This window comes from Ursus maritimus, unplaced genomic scaffold (assembly GCF_017311325.1).
Source record: "Ursus maritimus isolate PB19 unplaced genomic scaffold, ASM1731132v1 scaffold_13, whole genome shotgun sequence".
Taxonomy (NCBI): domain Eukaryota; kingdom Metazoa; phylum Chordata; class Mammalia; order Carnivora; family Ursidae; genus Ursus; species Ursus maritimus.
The window spans coordinates 56,082,332-56,101,690 of NW_024423675.1; the positions used below are offsets into that span (position 1 = coordinate 56,082,332).

Genomic DNA, 19,359 nt, shown 5'->3' on the forward strand with positions numbered 1-19,359 from the left:
GAGAACAACTACTTAATTTCTTTGTTTGTATAATTCCAAACAACCAGATGACAAGTGAATAACCGAGGTATTCTTCTTTATGTTTTACATACTTGATGTAGGTATCTTAAAAGGTTGATTGAATCTCTTTTCAGCTAGGTATTTCAGTAGACAAAACCATTAGAGAATTTTTTTCTGGGGACCTCCTTAGCTCTTAAACTGTACACGCTGAACAAGCAAACTCAAGTGGATCATTATCTATAAAAGTAAAGAATTCCATCTTCCTTTGACAAACCATTCAAACTCAGAAGTGTGTTTTACACGTTCTGACAGAAACATTCATGATAACCAACTCTAACCTCCTTTCTTGCCACTTTAGCACCCAAAAGCATATGAAAAGAGTGCATGGTAAGGCGTGTTCTATTTATTAGAAAATATCTCTTGGCTTAAAAACTCTTTTGACAATCGGCCTCTTGATGTGAGAAAAGTAAGTAGCAAAGAGTTGCCTAGAGTTTTACTCCTGTATGACAGATAGCTTAATCGAGATAATTGGACATTAGATGACTAAGTGTTGGAAGCTGATATCTGGACATGTCTCTCAAGTAGGTCAAGCTAACGTTTCCTATATAATTTTCATGACCGCCATTTGCACTGGCATGGACAAGGAGGGTCTGAATCCTTCTGGGTGAGTAATGGATATATCAGTTCTCTGTACTGGGTCACCAAGATTGAAGGAAGGCTCCCAACAGCTTTTGCACAACTAGAGCCCACCCTTGGAGACTGGTATTAAGAGGGATGAGGAGGAAATGAGAGTCCTCCAGGCCCTGTGTTGGGGCATGAGTAGAGGGCATGGGTAGGGCCTTCATTCTGGAAGGGATTGCGTATGGAGTTAGATTTGTGTGGGTGGCCTAGTAACTATTAGCAGCCACTTCTACGCTTCCGTCATCAGTGAGTTAATACCTCAGCAAGGCAAGTCTCTGAAGGAGAATGACTTTTTCCTTGAGCTAAAAATATCCTGAGGACACCGCCTGAGGGAAATACTCACCCCTTTCTTTGATTGCAATGTGCATGGTCTTCTTTATGCTAAAAGGATCTTTTTGACTTCTCTCTCCTTTCCATTGGAAGTCCATTTACAAGCCACCAGTGTTACTTGGTTATGTGTCAAATGAAAACAGCAACAGCAACAAAGCTAAATACGGATTTAAGCTAGGAAAGGCAGAGGGCAGGAAACTTTCCATTTAGAGTCATTTCCCAACTTCTTCAGCAAGGTCGGCTTCACTTGGAATGTGGCTTCTGAGAACTCTACATTTCTAAAATGCTGCTAAATTGCTCCGTGCATTTATTCCTCAAACACTCAGTGAAGATAGCCCTGGCTTTCGGTCTCATAGCAACTCTTCTCAAGGAAATGGACCCAAATTCATTTCTCTTGAAATCCAATCCTTCTATGAGTCATACAACATGGTTTTTAGCTCCCTGTCTCAGAATCACTCTAAGAGAATGGTCTTCTGGCCATATTCTTAAGATTTGCCTTAGTGGTTTTCATTTTATTCCATTTTCTCCTATAATTCTCTACCTAAACAGTACTCTTCGTAAGAGGAACATCTTTCGCTAGTTATTATCGTGTTTTTAGTTCATTTGCCTTGACATATAGCCTGTGATAGTTAAAGTACGCTAACATAGAAAGCACGGAATTTGGCCCAACATCAGGAGGTGTGTGTGTTGACGGGTGCGCAGAGGGAAGGCTGGGAGTGAGAAATAGAAGCTGTCCTAGAGAATTTGCTGGGCCTATTCTTGCAGCCTTCAGATCATTGCACTTGTTCAGAATAGTCTTACAAGGAAAAGACCTCACACTTGGGAGGTCTTTGAAGAGTCAGAAACAAATGAGCCCTGGGAGATTTTTAAAAACAGATCCTTTGTCAATTCTTAATCAGCTACTTACTATTGTGCTTTGTTACAGTGACAGGAGCACTGGTCTCAGTGTTCCTAAGGCTCTACATTCCAGTTATTTGGTTTCTTCTCTACTTGAGGAGATGCCACCCCCCGGAAACTCTACCACCAGCAGTATCTTAAATTAGAAGCTCCCTCTCCAGGGTATATTCTCTGTAGCTCCTACTTCCTCTAGCCCTTATTCCTACTGGACCCGTTCTTTGTCCCTGACACCTAATACCTCCTATTCTTTGATTACAAACAGTCTGATTTCATTTTCCTCCTGGTCCATCCTAAGGCCATAATCATTCACTGCAAAACTGTCCTCTAGAATCTCTGTCCCCTCTGCTTGTCTTCATGCCTAAAGAGTCAATCTTCTTACTTCGGGTCCCCTCCACCATCTCCTTGCTTCCCTTCCATCCTCAGGCTACTCAACACTGCTAGAAAAAGCCAGGATACCCTCTTGATCTGGCGCCAATCCATGCTTATCTTCCTTAACTTCTCTAAACTATTATGTAGAGATTATTCAGTACTTCCTGACACCTTCCTCCCTGGTTCTTTTTCATCTTCCCCACTGGACCTCTTCTGTGTTTTGCACAGACTTGCCTTCCTTTTAGGCAGTATTCCCCCACCATGCTGTCCGCTCCTCTCTTTCTGCACTCAGACACTCTCCAGTGGCAGCCCCCAGAGCTGAATCTCCAGACTCATAGGTTTTTCTGAGCTCCAGGTCTCTGAGATCTATTAGGATGTCCTGCCGCCATCTCAGACTTCTCTCCCACATAGGGCTTGCTGTTTTTCACTCCTCTAGCACGTAATTCCCCATCATGCCACTAGTTAAAATTTTATCGAATTACTCCTTTTTTCTTCTTTTTCTTTTTAACTATCTGCCTCCCAAGTGCATTGTAGGTTCTTTTGAGGCAGGCACATTCCTTTCCTGCTCATTGTTATATTCTTACCACCCAACATGGGCATGTAGTTCTGTAAATTCATTGAATGTGAAACAATATATACAGCAGGCATGAGCAAAGCATGGCCTATAGGCCACATCCACTCTGCTACTATTTTTGTAAATAAAATTTTATTGGGACATGTTCTTGCTCATTGGTTACATGTTGTCTATGGCTGCTTTCACCATAAAAAAATGTTGAGTCCATGCAACAGAGACTGTATTGCCCATAAAGTCTAAAATATTTACCCTCTGGTCTTATACATAAAGCGTTCGCTGACCACTGATATAAAGGAGACTCTCAGAGCACAGAGGGAGACTATACAACACAGTAGAGAATGGTAGGCTGTCTGGGAAGTCTTCCCAGAAGAGGAGATATGTATCTGAGCCTGGAAAGATGAGAAAGAAATATCTAAGGGCAGGAAGGGGTGGGATGGGGATGACAATCCAAACATCGCAAGCAAATGCTGTGGACCATCTGCACGGGATCAGAAGTGTTGTGCTGTGTAAGCTGCAAGGCAGGCAGTAAGAAATGGACTTGAGAAGACTGCACAAGGACCAGAAACCCAAAGGCATTCTTTTTTTTTTTTTTTTTAAGATTTTATTTATTTCTTTTAGAGAGAGAGCACATGTGCAAGTGGGGGAAGGGGCAAAGGGAAAGGGAGAGAGAAAATCTCAAGCTGACTCTGCACTGAGTGAGGAGCCCAATGTGGGGCTCAGTGTCACAACCCTGAGATCATGACCTAAGCCGAAACCAAGAATTGGATGCTTAACCGACTGAGCCACCCGGGCGCCCCTCCAAGGGCATTCTTAAGCTTTACCCAAACCCAGGGCCCTAAAAGCATTTACAGTTTCCACTCATGTCCCAAAGCGTCCAGCCTCAATCGACTTTCCCATATTTTCTGCACCTAATATCACTTCCTATCTGCTAAACAGGTAAGGTGATACTATTTCTACAGTAACTGCAAAGTTTCTCTCTTTTCACCCTATTTCTTCTCTTATTCTTTAGTTAGAAGAACACATTCCTTCTCCTGTGATGATCAAGTCTGCACTCCTTGATTTTCCATATCTCTCTCCTTCTGTCTCTGTCCTTTGTCCCACTGCATGCCTTTTCCTGGCCACCTTCTAACTTTCAACATTGTGGTCCCTCCTATCCTGCCACTTCTCTGACCATGGCTTCTTTTGACTGGTTCAACTTTGGCTCCATGCCAGAGATGATATTGCTTCCCAGTTTCCTCCCTCTGCCTGTTTCTTTTGTCTCTCCATCTGTCTGTCTGCCTGTCTCTTCACTTTCCATGATGAACTCACTCCCTTTCCCAGTTTTATTATTTTTAAATTTTTTTTAGGTTGATTTATTTATTATTTGAGAGAGAGGAAGAGCCAGAGCAGGGGTAGGGGCAGAGGAAGAGGGAGAGAGAGAATTCACAAGCCGACTTCCCATGGAGCATGCAGCCTGATGCAGGGCTCGACCCCAGGATTCTGAGATCAAGACCTGAGCCAAAATCAAGAGTCAGATGCTTAACTGACTGAGCCATCCAGGTGCCCCCTTTCCCAGTTTTAACCATCTCTATTCAGACACCTTCAAAATCTCTATTTCCAGACATTTTCATGCTATGTTTGGGGCAGTGCAAGTGAGTACAACTTTTTTGGAAGGCATTTTGGCAATACTTGTTACAATTTTACATGTTTTTACTCCTTGACTCTGATGTTACATGTGTCAGAATTTTTTCTGTACACTTTTGCAAGTGTGGTAAATACATGTGCAAGCACGATAATTGCACGTTGCTTGTTGTAGCCAAAAATGGAAAACAGTACATGAAAGGGATAAAGAAAGGGGGGTAATCAGAAGGGGGAATGAAGCATGAGAGACTATGGACTCTGAGAAACAAACTGAGGGCTTCAGAGGGGAGCGGGGTGGGGGAATGGGATAGACCGGTGATGGGTATTAAGGAGGGCACGTATTGCATGGTGCACTGGGTGTTATATGCAACTAATGAATCATCGAACTTTACATCAAAAACCAGGGATGTACTGTATGATGACTGACATAATATAATAAAAACTTTATTATAATAATAAAAAAAATGGAAAACAGTATAAACGCCCATCAGTAGGGGAGCACTTAAATAAATATGAATAAAGTCAAATACTAGGCACTCATTTAAAAGGTGAGATATATTTTGAGGTGCTGATTTGAAAAGATGCCCACCATCAGAAGTGGAATAAACTGGTCCAAATTCATATATTTAATCCTGGCCTTTCCCCCAAGTTTCAGACGAACATTTTTAATTTACTGCGTATTATCTCTACTTAGTCCTGAGAAATTTTAAATTCAATGTTTTTTAAGGGAATTTATTTTTCTTCTACTGGCATATGACAAGCCTTCTGAGTTTCTTTATTTCTGCTATTTTTTCTATTTCTTTCATCATCTTTCCAGTCGTTCTGGCATACAATTTCGAAGGTGTCTTTAAATTCTTCCTTTCTTTGCCCAATACTGTAGATCATTCACCCAAGTCTGTTGACTCTTCCTTCAGAGATTTCCAGAATATCCCTTATTTATCCTTGTAACCATGGTCACCGTCTTGTGCCTTCTTTTCGTTCCTCATGCCTGCTGTTTCTTTGTCTCTTTCCAGACTCTCCTCTCTCCCTCACTCTCCTCTGCACACTGAAGCTAAATTAAATATAACAAAGCACTTACTTGATCATGTCACCCCCTGATAAGCTTTTCATGGTCTTTCCTTACATAGCATCTCTTAAGCCTTTTATTAACCTTGCCACATGCTGACAAGCCTCTTTCTAAGTGTCTCTCCTTACAACCACCAAACTCTACTGGCTGGATTCCTCATCACTCCATCATCACTCCCACCTGTCAAATTTTACTGATACCATTTAATCTGTCTGGAATGTTCTTCCTCCTACTCAATCTATCCTTAGAGACCTACATCAAATGCCATATACTCATTGACATCTTTCCTAATCACGTCACTTGGAAATGATTAGAATCTATAAAGCAAGGTGCCAGAGAATACATTTCTTATATATCCCTTTGATCAGTCAGTGGCCATGTCTACAGAAGATAAGTATATCTTTACATCCTAAGTGTGTCTGTGTAGCAGTGTGTCAGGAGTGACTTGGGGCAGGGAGTAATGAGACTCGTGCATCTAGTCTATGTCGTGGGGTTCTGGCTAATGGTCGCCACAGATATCCCGAAAATTTCAGCTGCTCAACACACGAAAATTTATTTCTTACTCAGGTCATTGTCTAGTGTGGGCATCTTGATAGGTGATCTTCTCATTCAGAGACCAAGATCCTTCTAACTTTTGGTTCTGCCCTCTACTAGGTTCTAGGAATGCTCTTCATTTGGGCAGGAGATGGGGAAGAGAACTGGGTAAGGCACACCTGTTTCTTCCCCATTTCATCATAGAAGTGATGTCAGTCACTTCCACTCACTTTTTATTGGGCAGAATCCAGCCGCATGGCCATTCTTAACTGCAAGGGAGTCTGGGAGATGTTGTCTTGGAGGAAATGCAGGAGAAAAAGGAAATGCGTTTTGGTGAATACAGCAGTCTTTGTGAGTCTTTGCTGCCCATACCCTTTCCTCCCACACGTACAACCCGCACTAATCCTTCCCTAGGGAAACAGTCCAGCTCCGAGTCCATCCACTGAACGATTTCTCAGTGACGTGCAGTCCTCTCCGTGGAGCATGGATATCCTGGTCTGGCGGCCTCACCCCACAGATACAGTTAATATTCAGTGTTGGACTAAGGGTGAAAAAATCCCACTGAGAAAAAAGGGAGGAGGGAATAGTCAGGGTCACTCTCACACAGCAGTTGTGAAGTCCTACTGGGAAGAAAGAGGAGGTGTCTACGGGCAGGAGCCTGAAAGTTCTTTGATTAGTCCCTGAATCTGTTCTCTAGGAAGAAAGAGCTTTCCATTGTATTCCATGCACCCTGGCTTCACTTTCTGGGAGGTTCTTTCTTTCCATTATTCTTGAGTGAGAGAGAGCTAGTCCTTCGGTGAACTGTCAGCACTTCCTGCTAGCGCACATTCGGTGCCTGCCTCAGCCCTCTCCCCAACAACTGTCCATGTAAGGAACATTTTAGGGATCTCTACAGCAGAACTAGAGGTCAGAAGGATCATGGGTCCCTGAATGGGAAAGTCATCTTACCAGGGAAGCTGCCTACATTGGACAGTGACTAGGAAAAAAATAAACTTTACTGTGTTGAGCAGCTGAAATGTTAGGGTTGGAGGCTTAAAAACTCAGAGGCTTTTTTTTTTTTTAAGAGAGAGATGGAGAGGGGTGGGAGGGTCAGAGGGAGAGGCAGAGAGGCTCTCAAGCCAACTCTGCACTGTGCGAGGAGCCTGGTGTGGGACTCGATCTCACAACCCTGAGATCATGAATGACCTGGGCTGAAATCAAGAGCCGGATGCTTAACCGCCTGAGCCACCCAGACACTCCAAGGCTTTTGTTTTTTAGTTCAGGCTGTGATTTCTTTGGCAGGACAGCTGTCTCAAAAATAAATAAATAAATAAATAAATAAATAAATAAATAAATAAATAAATAGTAGGCTTCTCTTTGCTCTTGTCAGTTCCATCCTCTTGTAACCACAACCGAAGTGCTTTCTTAGTCTCAGTTCTCAGGTCTGCTATTCTTAATTGTCGCTTCTTTGTCATCTGGACCCTCCCTTCAGATTTACTGGTGACTACTTTAGGCTATTTGAAACAGTGGGCTTGGATGGGAGGTAACACCCTGTAAGTGTCACCCTTTCCCACCTGAAGTGCTCTGAACGCAGTTACTCTGTAACCTGAGAAACCTACTAGAGCTTTCATACCCAGATCCTTGTCAGTTTCATCTCTGACTATTTCATGGCCAGAAGCAGTTGGCTTTTCCCAACTTAGAAGACTATCGTTGGGATTTCCTCATTTGTTTAGGTTTTGCTTAAGAACCATTCAATCCTTGCCTGAGCTCACCTCTTTGTAATACTTTCTAAAGGCAGCTGTAGTGTCCACTGCACACCATCACTCCGACTCTCTCTACTTCCCCAGGTATATGGTCTGCATTCCCAATTATTTCAGAGAACGACTTAATCAGATATTTTGCCATTACCAGATAAGGTTGTGACAGAGCTTTCTAGCTTGCTATATCTGTTTCTTGCTATTTGGCACTAAGGGAGCAAACATTTTTAATGGCACTGCCCCACATCCAGTCCTGTTTCTTTATTGAGCCACGTAGGCAAACTGCTGGATCAAACAGCCATCACATCCCAATGGATTAATTATTTCTTATTCAACTTACAGTCCCATGTGGGTGATTCTGTCTATATGCGCATTTGGGCGCACAGTTTAAGTAATTGGTTCAAGGTCACATTGTTGGTAAATAGATGGGGCATGACGCGAACCCAGGCAGTCAGACACCAAAGTCTTAACCACTTTCATCTCAAGTAATCAGCCTTGAGATACAGCCATTCAAATTTCGCATCTTTCAGGATGTATTGCTTATAATTTGTCATCTTCAGCATTTTGTTCCGCATGCCAAAGAGTTTTTATATGTAAACCTCTGATCATACAAATGTTTATGGGATCACGGCATCTCGGAGCACGTGCTGAGAGCTTTTGTGGCATCGAACGTACAGAAACTCCTTAAATACAACCAAACTTGCCACTATTGAATTTAAACAGCATCTTAATTTGTAATCTTTTTGTATCCATATTGCACTTTCTTTAGAGGACAACTAAATTAAATGTCTTACATTGATCTCCTGGGTTTTCTGTTCCATTTATTCAGTGTCTTTTCATACAAAGAGAGGCTATGGGGAATTTTGTAGGATTATGTTGGAAGATATACAAGGACATGTTTGATCTGCCTACCTGCATTAGGACTCTTTATCTCCCATGTGGAGGAATAGGTAACTAAGTGTGTCTAAAAAACCGGCTGTCATTTCTATAGAGGAGAAACTTCCAGGACGTGCCGTGGGCAAATGTTCTTTCAGGTTCTCTTCCTTCTCCCACTACTTATGTGCACATGGACTGCATCAGAAGAGGGTAAAGAGCAGAACAAGATTTCCCCACAAGGGGATTCTGAGGTGCTCTGAACACGGACTGATGTAATGGGTGGGGGAGTTCATTGTCAGCGGCTGTCACATCTCACAGTGGGGGTCACAGGCTGGTCTGCTTGGTAAACTGCTTCTGATCTATGACTGAGGTTGTGCTTCCTTTAAAAATAAAGCTTGGTCTTTATACCCCACATGTTTCTTCACCTTAGAAGAACTTCATAGCTTTAGCCTAATTTTGTCTTATTGCAGTAACTTTACCTCCAGATTCTTAGTAATCACCTACTTCTAGTGTTGTTGACTTATCCATCCCCTCTGAAATGGAGTTAAATGCTCTAGTCTGATTGACCCCTTAAGATTAATAGAGAATAATTCAGCAGGACTTTGAAAGGGAAGCCCTGACCCCAACGTATAATAACTTCAGTGGACAGTAAAGGTCCATTTGTGTGAGGCAGGCGACAAGTGTCTGTCCATCCTTTGAAGTCCACATAGTTTTGTACCTGATCTGAGGGTGACACATCATCTCTTCACTAGCTTACGTTGCCAGTCTTTTCACCTGTGCCAGCAGCACTTGTGGGAAACCCACGCATGCCATACAACCAGGCAGTTATTTCCAAGAGGGCAACATCTAGTGATTTACATCTTCAGGGTCACATATTTTTTTATATTTTATTTTATTATTTTATTTTATCTTATTTTCTATTTAGAGAGGGAGAGGGCAGGGCCTGAGGGAGAGGGAGAGAGAAAGAATCTTAAGCAGGTTCCATGCCCAGTGCAGAGCCTGACTCAGGGGCTCCATCTCATAACACTGAGATCATGACCTGAGCCGAAAGAGTCAGCCATCGCACCTCTGCCTCCCATGCGCCCCTCAAAGCACATATTTTTAATTTATTACACAAATAGTGGATTGACTGAAGTGTTTAGAAAAGTAAGTTTTCCCCATTGAAAGGACAGTGAGTTTACTCTTATAGAGACATCAGTGTAAAGTTCTTCAAGACTCTTACAGCACTGCTTAGAAAATTACAGCTTCACTCGAATGAATATTCCCCCAGGAGCCCTCAAAGTTGAGAAGCACGTTTGTTTCATGGAAGGTAAGCCCCAGGGTCTTCTTATCATGTCTCAATGATTTATACTTAATGTCTGCTCCTTCCACATCCTCTAAAGGAAAACACCCCACCCACACACACACGTAACACTCACACTCTCTCACAGACACAGTCACACTCTCACACACACACTCTCTCACACTCACACATTGTGTCACACTCATGCTCACACATACACTCACACGCTGTCTCTCACACACACACTCACTCATATTCATTCCCTCACACATACCCCCTACACACATTCGCTCTCACAGACACACACACCCTCACACATACACTAACACTGTCTCACACACACTCAGTCACATTCACTCTCTCACACATACACACCCCCATACACTCACATTCATTCTCACACACACACTAATTCACACTCACTCACTCTCTCTCACACACACACTCACTCTCACACACATTCACTCTCTCACACATACACATCCCCATACACTCACATTCATTCTCACACACTCATTCACAGTCACACAGTCTCTCTCACACACACACACTCTCTTACACACACACGTGCACACACACGCACGCACACGCTCACGCGGAGCCGTGGCTGTGTGCCCTTGCTGAGGGTTCAGGCTCCGACTCCTGTGGGGCGCTGAGGAGCAAGCCTGGGGCCGCCCTTGGGTGAGAGCTGTGGTGAGAATCAACAGCATATCTGAGGAGAAGAGGCTGAGAGGGAGACGCTTGTGGGAAAACGTGGGAGACTGTTGAGAAGGGACACGAAGAAAGGAGACTTGTTAGGGCTCCACTTTCTCCGTTTCTGACGTGAACTTTTGCTCACAGCAGGTGAAGGCAGGCTCCCTCCCACACTGAGATTTCCTCCCTGCCGGTATGCAGTCTGTTAAGTAAACAGAGACTTTATACTGAGAAAGGAACATTTCTCTATTTTGGCTATGGGTTGTTATTTTTAAAGCTTCATCCTCCAAACATTTTCCCCTATCCTTATTTATTTTTTCACTAGAAAGAAAATGTGCTACTTAAAAAAAATGGACTTCAGGATAAGAAACACTCCCTTGTAGTATGCTGTCCCTGCTTCAGGCCAAGTCACCCTTTGGTGTGACCACTGTCTCATCCCCCTGTTGAGCAACGTAGCTTTTTAAAGATTCCCCTCTGTTTCTAGAGAGCTTCCTGAACCCAGATGCCACAGTCAAAGCAAAACGCACGGTGGCAACTGTTTTCTGGATACTTTAGGTAAAAAGGCCAACCTCTCCCTGGATATCTGTGGCTCTGTTTATCCAGATATCTCATACTAATAGTTATATATAACTGCTACTATGTACCGCATGCCATTCTAAACACTTCCCATAAAATCTCATTTACCTTTCTCTGAGAAGACTATGGCAATTGCTCCAATGTTGATGTGGGTTAAATGTGGGAAGGCTGACATTAGTTGTAAGACTCTCTCTATATACCTTTTCTGGGGAGACGTAGCCCATGGCCTTGCACCTGTCTTTTCTCCATGTCTGTCTTTCCCCTGTTTGGATCTTTTTATGAACAAGGCACATGTCTTTCTTCTCTGTACCTTTATGTCTAGCACAAGGCCTCGTATATACTGGGCAAGTATGAATTAAAGTAGGATGAGAAAGGAAGACAAACAAAATCTTGTTGGAATTCTTTCCTCTGGTGGTAGATAATACGGTTTGACTTAATAGTTTTGCGTCCTAATTCCCTCATTTGGACAACGACAAAAATAATACTTCCTTAATGGGCAGTTGTAAGAAGGAAGTGGATTTGTTAAAAGTACCCAGCATATTTCAAATCAGTATGGAAAGGAAGGTTTATTCCATAAATGGTGTTAAGATTACCTAGCTGCCTGGGACAAATACGAAGCTGAGTCCTGTCTCATACGTCACACAAAGTAAATCCTGAACAGCAGGTGCACAGCTTTGGGAATATACTAAAATCCACTGAATTGTACACTCTAAATGGGTGAATGATATGATATGCAACTGTATTTCAGTACAGTTGTTATAAAAAATAAATCCCAAAAGATGAAAAATTTAAGTATAAAAACATGGAACTGTACTAGAGGGAAACATAAGATAATTTTTTGTATGTTACTGAAAGGGAAATGACCTTTTCAAGCAAGACATACTATTCTAAACAACAAGTTTAGCAAGTCCATTATGTAATAATTAAATATTTTGCCGAAGAAAACACCAGAAAAAAAAAAAAAGGAAAACATGACAAGCCAGTAGAAGAACATTGAATGCACACAGAACAAAGGGCTAATTACCACAATATATAAAGAGCAGTTAAGAATCAATGTGAAAATGACTAATAACCTGACAGAAAACTATCAGCAAAGGATAAGAGCAAGTCTCTTAGAGAAAGAGCTTATACCAATATAAGCTCTACCAAAAGCCTTTTCTACCAAAAGCCTATTGGTACAAGCTCTTTGGAAGCAACGTTTGAACTATTTATCAATATTAAAAATGCATAAGGTCTCTAATCTGGCAATTCTATCCTAGAAATTTTTCTTTAGCTATTTATACATGTATCTGAAGACATAAACCTAAGAATAGTTATTGCATGAAATGTTTGTGACAGCAAAATACTTAAAGTCAAATGAAATGTCAGCCAACAAAGAAGTGGTTCAGAAAATTTTAGCACTTTGTTCAGTGCGAAACTTACGCTATTGGAAACAGTTATGCAGCTGTTAAGAACAGGTGATGAAGAACTACAAAATATATTAATTAAAAATAAATATTCATGTTCATGTTTTAAATTATTATATTTTTCACAAATAGATATTTGCATATGCATAGGATATTTTAAATTCTTCTTGTCCCCCTCAAAGACAGCATGCTCCCAATTCAGCTTGTGAACAAAAAGGTGAATGAGTTCCTCTCATGTGTATTATCTGATTGAACTTCTGCAACAACCCCACGGAAAAGATACCGGTACTTTCTTTGCTTATTTAATAGTTGCAACTACTAATGGTAAATCCTCGATGCCAAGGCTCTGTTGCTCAGGGAAAAAGCCTAATTTTTTTTTATAACGTAGGGCATCCTTTATCACCTGATCTTTTCCTCCTTTCCCAGATTAATCTCTTGTCTCTTTTGTATGTCTTGCACACTGCTTCATGTCCTTCACTCTGCTCTTCCTTTCCATGTCTAAGACCCTCTTCCATGATGCTTTCACACTCCTGCTGGATGAAAGCCTTCATTTCTTAAACTGTCAACTCCAGTGCCACCAACTAGGCGAATCCTTACCTGTCATCCTTGGCAACACAAATGGTTCCGGCGCAGCCACAGTCCCTCGTTATACTTCCTCCTGTATTTCAGAAGCACTTAATACAAGTCTGTTAAACCTGATTATATTATTTCAAGGTTTTGAGCATATTGAGAGTAGAGGGGCTGTTTCATTCTCATAATGACCACATGCCTAGAATATAGTAGCAGATCAATAAATACTTACACAAACATTTACCTGAATCATAATCATTTTTGATTACCCATAGGTTGATGAACTCGATATTTTTTTAAGTTTTTATTTTAATTCCAGTTGGCATACAGTGTTATATTAGTTTCAGGTGTAAATACAGTGATTCAACACTTCCATACATCACCCAGTGCTCATCACAGCAAGTGCCCTCCTTAATCCCCATTGCCTATATCCCCCATCCCCCCAGCCACCTCCCTGCTGGTGACCCATCTCAGTAGGTGAGAGTCTGTTTCTTGGTTTGTCTCTTTTTTCCCCTTTGCTCATTTGTTTTGTTTCTTAAATTCCACATATTAATGGAATCATATGGTATTTGTCTTTCTCTGGCTTATTTCACTTGGCATTATATTCTTTAGCTCCATCCATATTGTTGCAAATGTCTAGATTCCATACTTTTTATGGCTGAATAATACTCCACTGCATAACTGTGCCACATCTCCTTTATCCATTCATCAATCAGCAGACACTTGGGCTGCTTCCATATCTTGGCTATTGTAAAAAATGCTGCTATAAATATAAGGGGGCATTTATCCCTTTGAATTCTTTGGATAAATACCCAGTAGAGAAATTGCTGAATCATAAGGTAGTTCTATTTTTAACTTTTTGAAGAACCACCATACTGTTTCTACAGTGGCTGCACCAATCTGTATTCCTGCCAAAAGCGCACAGGTGTTCCTTTTTTTCCACAACCTCGTCAACACCTATTGTTGTGTTGTTGATTTTAGCCATTCTGACAGGTGTGGGGTGGTATCTCATTATTGTTTTCGTTTGCATTTCCCTGATGTTCAGTGATGTCAAGCATCTTTTCATGTCTGCTGGCCAGCTATATGTCTTCTTTTTTTTTTTTTAAGATTTTATTTATTTATTCGACAGAGATAGAGACAGCCAGCGAGAGAGGGAACACAAGCAGGGGGAGTGGGAGAGGAAGAAGCAGGCTCATAGCGGAGGAGCCTGATGTGGGGCTCGATCCCATAACGCCGGGATCACGCCCTGAGCCGAAGGCAGATGCTTAACCGCTGTGCCACCCAGGCGCCCCAGCTATATGTCTTCTTTGGAGAAATGGCTGTTCATGTCTTCTACCCATTTTTTAATTGGGTTATTTGTTTTTTGGTTATTGAGTGGTATAAGTTCTTTGTATATTTTGAAGACTAACCCTTTATTGAATACGTCCTTTGCAAATATCTTCTCCCTTTCAGTAAGTTGTCTTTTAGTTTTGTTCATTGTTTCCTTCATTGTACAGGAGCTTGTCATTTTGATGTAGTCCCAGTAGTTTATTTTTGCTTTTGTTTCCCTTGCATCAGGGGACCTATCCAGAAAAAAGTTACTATGGCTGATGTCAGAAAAGGTACTGCCTGTGTTCTCTTTGAAGAACTTGGCATTTAAAATGGCAGATTTGGGGATCGAACAATATGTCTTTTCTAAGAATGTGAAATGAAATGTTTTATTGATGGAAAAACGTTTTGTTGTTGTTTTGCCTTCCAGAATTCAAATGAATGTTCATGTTCCATGAAGAAAATAGGCTGCAGTTTTTTGTTACAGATTTGGAATCAGTAGATTTTTATGAATGTGAACCTTATCATGGGTCTGAAAGCTTTCTGGGCTTTATTTTTTTAAAGATTTATTTATTTGAGAGCAAGAGAGAGCACATGAGCAGGGGGAGGGGCAGAGGGAGAGGGAGAGACAGAATTTCAAGCAGACTCCCTGCTGAGCCCAGACCCCGACATACAGGGCTCCATCTCACAACACTGAGATCATGACCTGAGCCAAAATCAAGAGCCACACTCCACCAACTGAGCCACCCAGGAGCCCCAGGTTTTCTGTGCTTTAATACTATTTTTTTTCTTTTTCTTTTCTGTGGTTTCATAGGAACCAGGGAAAATGTGTAGAGGGCATGGTGGAGATCTTTGACATGTTGCTGGCTACGTCATCTCGGTTTCGTATGATGAATGTCCAGGGAGAGGAGTTCGTGTGCCTCAAATCCATCATTTTGCTTAATTCCGGTGAGTTGATAACATGGGGGAATTTACTGCTGGGTTACTGGAAGAAAGAGTTATTTGTATTTTCAGCCATATACAAGTTGCCGTTGCAAAGGCATAATCATAAATTGAAAGAAACAACTGACGCATGTTTAAAATAAGCTGTTGTCATTGTAGACGGCTTAAAGAGTGGGTCCTGCGCTGGTCAGATACGATGAGTGAAGGACACAAATTGGACACTGAACCAAATGGCTTTTTGTTGAAATATTTACATCCTTTTACAGATAGTTGGGATGTTTTTATTTTATTACTTTTATTTATTGAGTTTGAGGTGGATGTTTTTGCCCCGGTGGTACAGGTTTGTAAGCGCCGGTCGGTGGTGGTAGATGTCAGAAAGTAAGTAGACCGAGTGACCGAGATCAAGCTCCAGATCATAAGGAAAGAGGCTTAGTTGAGACTGACCATGTTTCTGGTCAAAACTGATTCGGTGACAAATATAATTGGCTCAAAGATAGAAACACCTGGTCCTAAAACGGAGACACACAGAGGGCAGGTCCAGCTGAAAGAGCAGCTTCCATGTGGTCAAGGGGTCTCATTCAGCTGTGCCCTCCGATCGATTCGTTGAGCAAGCTTAGCTGAGTGGCATCTGGTTAAGGGTTTTTTGTGTTTTGTTTGCAGTAAGGTCACCTATTATGTAAAGAGTTTCTCCAGGTCACCCAGATGGAAACTGTGGCTCAGCTGAATTAGCACTGTGTCCCTCCTGGCCCCCGGTATTTGGATCTAAGCCCTAAATATCCAGCCTGTGGGACCCAGAGCTCAACAGCTGGGTGTTAGCTGCATGGTAGATACCTTTAGCCTGGATCTTTACCCCCGTCCCTGGCCCTGCTTCATGCCTCAGACCTCCTTCTCACATTGAAACCGTAGCTATTTTAAAGCCCTAGGCCTGATTCAGAATCAGGTGTGGCCTCCAGTTTCCCGATAGCTGAACTACAGTTTGTACTCATCACATGCAGAGAGCATCGGCACTTTCTTCTCTTTTCAGTGTCTCATCTCTGCCCGATGGACACCAACCCCTTCGCGCCTCCCCTAGCCGTTTTCCACGTCCCTTCCCCACCGGTGCTAATAACCTGTATCGCTTCATGGTTAGACAGTAATCATCCTCACTTATCAACTGGTAAATGGAAATCTGTACTATTCCATTAGGCAAGGACTGAATTACAGAACGAAGTTACCTGAAAAACGATGTGCCCCACACTAAGGAAGTGATTACCACTCCATTCAAGTTTCTGGTTCCACTCACATGCATTGTGCTTTTCATTTCAGTCATTTGTCCGGTGCACTGAAGGGTTCACATCCCACAATCGCTCTTTATTGGGAGAGAGTTCTGGGAGCAATGCCACTCGGCTGCACTGTGCCAGGTCCTGAACCTGGTCCTTCTTCAGTGGAGGGCTGGCGCCTGCTGACGGCTTTCCTGTGGGCAATCTTTTAACTTCAGGGAAAGCGGGCCTGTCAAGTGCTGGGACTTTTTCCCCCACTTTTACTAGGAAATAATACTCCAGACAGGAAGCGAAAATTAGCCAGAGTTATATAATCCTCACAAGTTGATGCTCTGATCTTGGTCACCAAAAATATCCCCTTCAAATCCACATAGCCTCTTTCTACATTGTTGTTCTGTTCCTATGACAGGGTAGGGTTTTTAAAATATGATATTAAAAAAGGACAGGACTTTTGTCATCAAAATATTGGATGCATAGACCCAGAGTAAATCCCATAAATCCCAGAGTAAAAACAAATTCAGCCTTCACAAGAAAGTCTTTTGTGAAAGACTGGCCCCAGAATCTCAAAACATATTTCCCACCGTAGGATTGGGAGCAGCACCGAACTCCTCCTCACATTTTCCTCCGCTATCCTTGTTCTTCTCCTTCTTTCTCAGGAGCTTCTGTGAGCTTCCTTCATTGCACTTGAAAGGTCAGAACACTGTTTTGGAAACACAAGGCACTGTATGCTGACAGAGTTTACAGTTGTCCTTCTCATGAGAGAGATACCAGGGCGGCTACGTGTCTTTTCTGTCAAGGCCGGCACTGCTGGCTCACAAGCAGTAACAAAACAGAAGCCGTCTCCCAACCTGTAAAAAGTGAAACCACTCTTTTCAGTCCAGAAGTGAGCTCTGTTTGGAAAAGCAGGTCTGCTGCTGAGCACAGCTCTTAGTGTCTCATATTGTTCCTGAAAAACAGAATCAGAGGACAAGACTGAAACACAATGGTGCTGGGAGACTTTTCAGAGTCAAAAAGCAGTCAGTCGTAGGAGGGTTACTACAGTCCTAACAATCTTTGCCCACAACTGAAGCTATGGATTTTTCTAAAAACCCAACCAATTCATGACTCCGATTCAGGGCAATTCTTCACCTGTCACGAGGAAAAGAACAAAGTGACGGTCATTCCCAGGAATCTCTGACAGAAGCCAAGTTGGAAAGAATTCAGGAAGCCTGAGCTGGAAGATGCTTTTCTGATTCCTGGGAAACAAGCCCTCAGTGTATGGGGGAGCCGTGGGTTGTGTGCTGTGTCCCCGTCACCAAAGTCTGAGAGGGCCTGAGTTTATGTTGGCCTTGACTTTGAGGCAGAGGCACAAGGATAGTTGAAAGGTTGTTTTGTGGACTATTAGGAATGACTTTCTGCACCTCTCAGGAGGGTCTCCCAAATGCTGAAATTTCCACGGGAAGCCCCTTCACAGCTGTTTGGGAATGGGAGATATTAATCATGATATATGCCTTATTAAGAATTATTTATTACATTGCTTACAAATGCCTAGAATCATTCATAGGACAAACACTATTTTTCTGCTCTTCCTGGTTAATCCAGAGATGCTTTAGCAAAATCAATGCCAGCTTCAGGGCATTCCGAGAACTAGCTGGACAGAACTCAAGCGAAGGAAACTCAAGCAGGGCAGATGACCTCAGGGAAAAAGGCCGAAAGGGAACAGTGCAAGAGGCAGGGCCGGTGCTGCAGAAAGAAGGGGACCAGGGGACCAGGAAGGGGTTTTCTGTGCCTGTTTATCCTATTCCTCCTACCCAGTGGGACTTCAGTCCTTCTTGATAATTCCAGCATTTCTAATTCTTCAGGCCCAACTCTGACCTCATCTCATTCAGGAAATCTTGCGACCACCCAAGTCCATAATGCGCTTTCTTTCACTAGACTATTTTAGTTCTTAGAGCCAGTACCCTATAATCTCGCGTTTGGTCAATTGGTTGACTGATTGCATTCATTTGTTCAATAATTCAGAAACTTTGTGCCAAATACACAAAAATGAATGACACAGTTTTTTGGTTTTGTTTTCAGTTTTTAAATTTAACCTGGATGGCTTCTTCGTGAATGTACATCCTGATTTCCCTATAAACTATCTACACTTGTTCTTACATTTCTCACAGTCTTTAACCTGTGATCTGTCAACAAGTACTGCACAGTTCAGTCCTTCAGTAGATTTTTATTTGCTGGACATGACCAAGAGTCATGGAAGGTTCCCATTCATTATATGCTCTTTCTGCCATTATGAAACATATCATCCTTTTCAGATCCAGATAGTTTCAAGCTATTAAATGGAAAAAAAATAATGCCCGTCTCTTTGCATTACTGTGAACTAAAAGGAAAATTGTATAGAAGATGTTGAATGTGGTTTATGGAACACAGTAGGCCTTCAGTCAATGACAGCTGTCACCATCAATCAGGAATCTCTGGTTCAAAAGGAGCCAGTCCAGGGGCGCCTGGGTGGCTCAGTTGGTTAAGCATCAGAGTGGAACCTGCATAAGAGTCTCTCTCTCCTCCTCCCTCTGCTCCTCCCTGCCCACCCCCTCCCCTGCCCCCACTGGCTTACATGGGCGTATGCTCACTCACTCACTCTCTCTCTACAAAAAAAAAAAAAAA

At 42.3% G+C, this 19,359-nt stretch overlaps 1 protein-coding gene across 1 annotated transcript in view; it reads left to right on the forward strand.

Annotated features, from left to right (window-relative positions):
- The window catches only part of ESR1 (estrogen receptor 1), a 263,070-nt gene that overhangs the window by 206,173 nt on the left and 37,538 nt on the right, over positions 1-19,359 (forward strand). Inside the window, exon 7 of the mRNA XM_040627968.1 lies at positions 15,333-15,466. Coding sequence (XP_040483902.1) covers positions 15,333-15,466 — 134 coding nt within the window. The remainder of the gene's footprint in view (positions 1-15,332; positions 15,467-19,359) is intronic.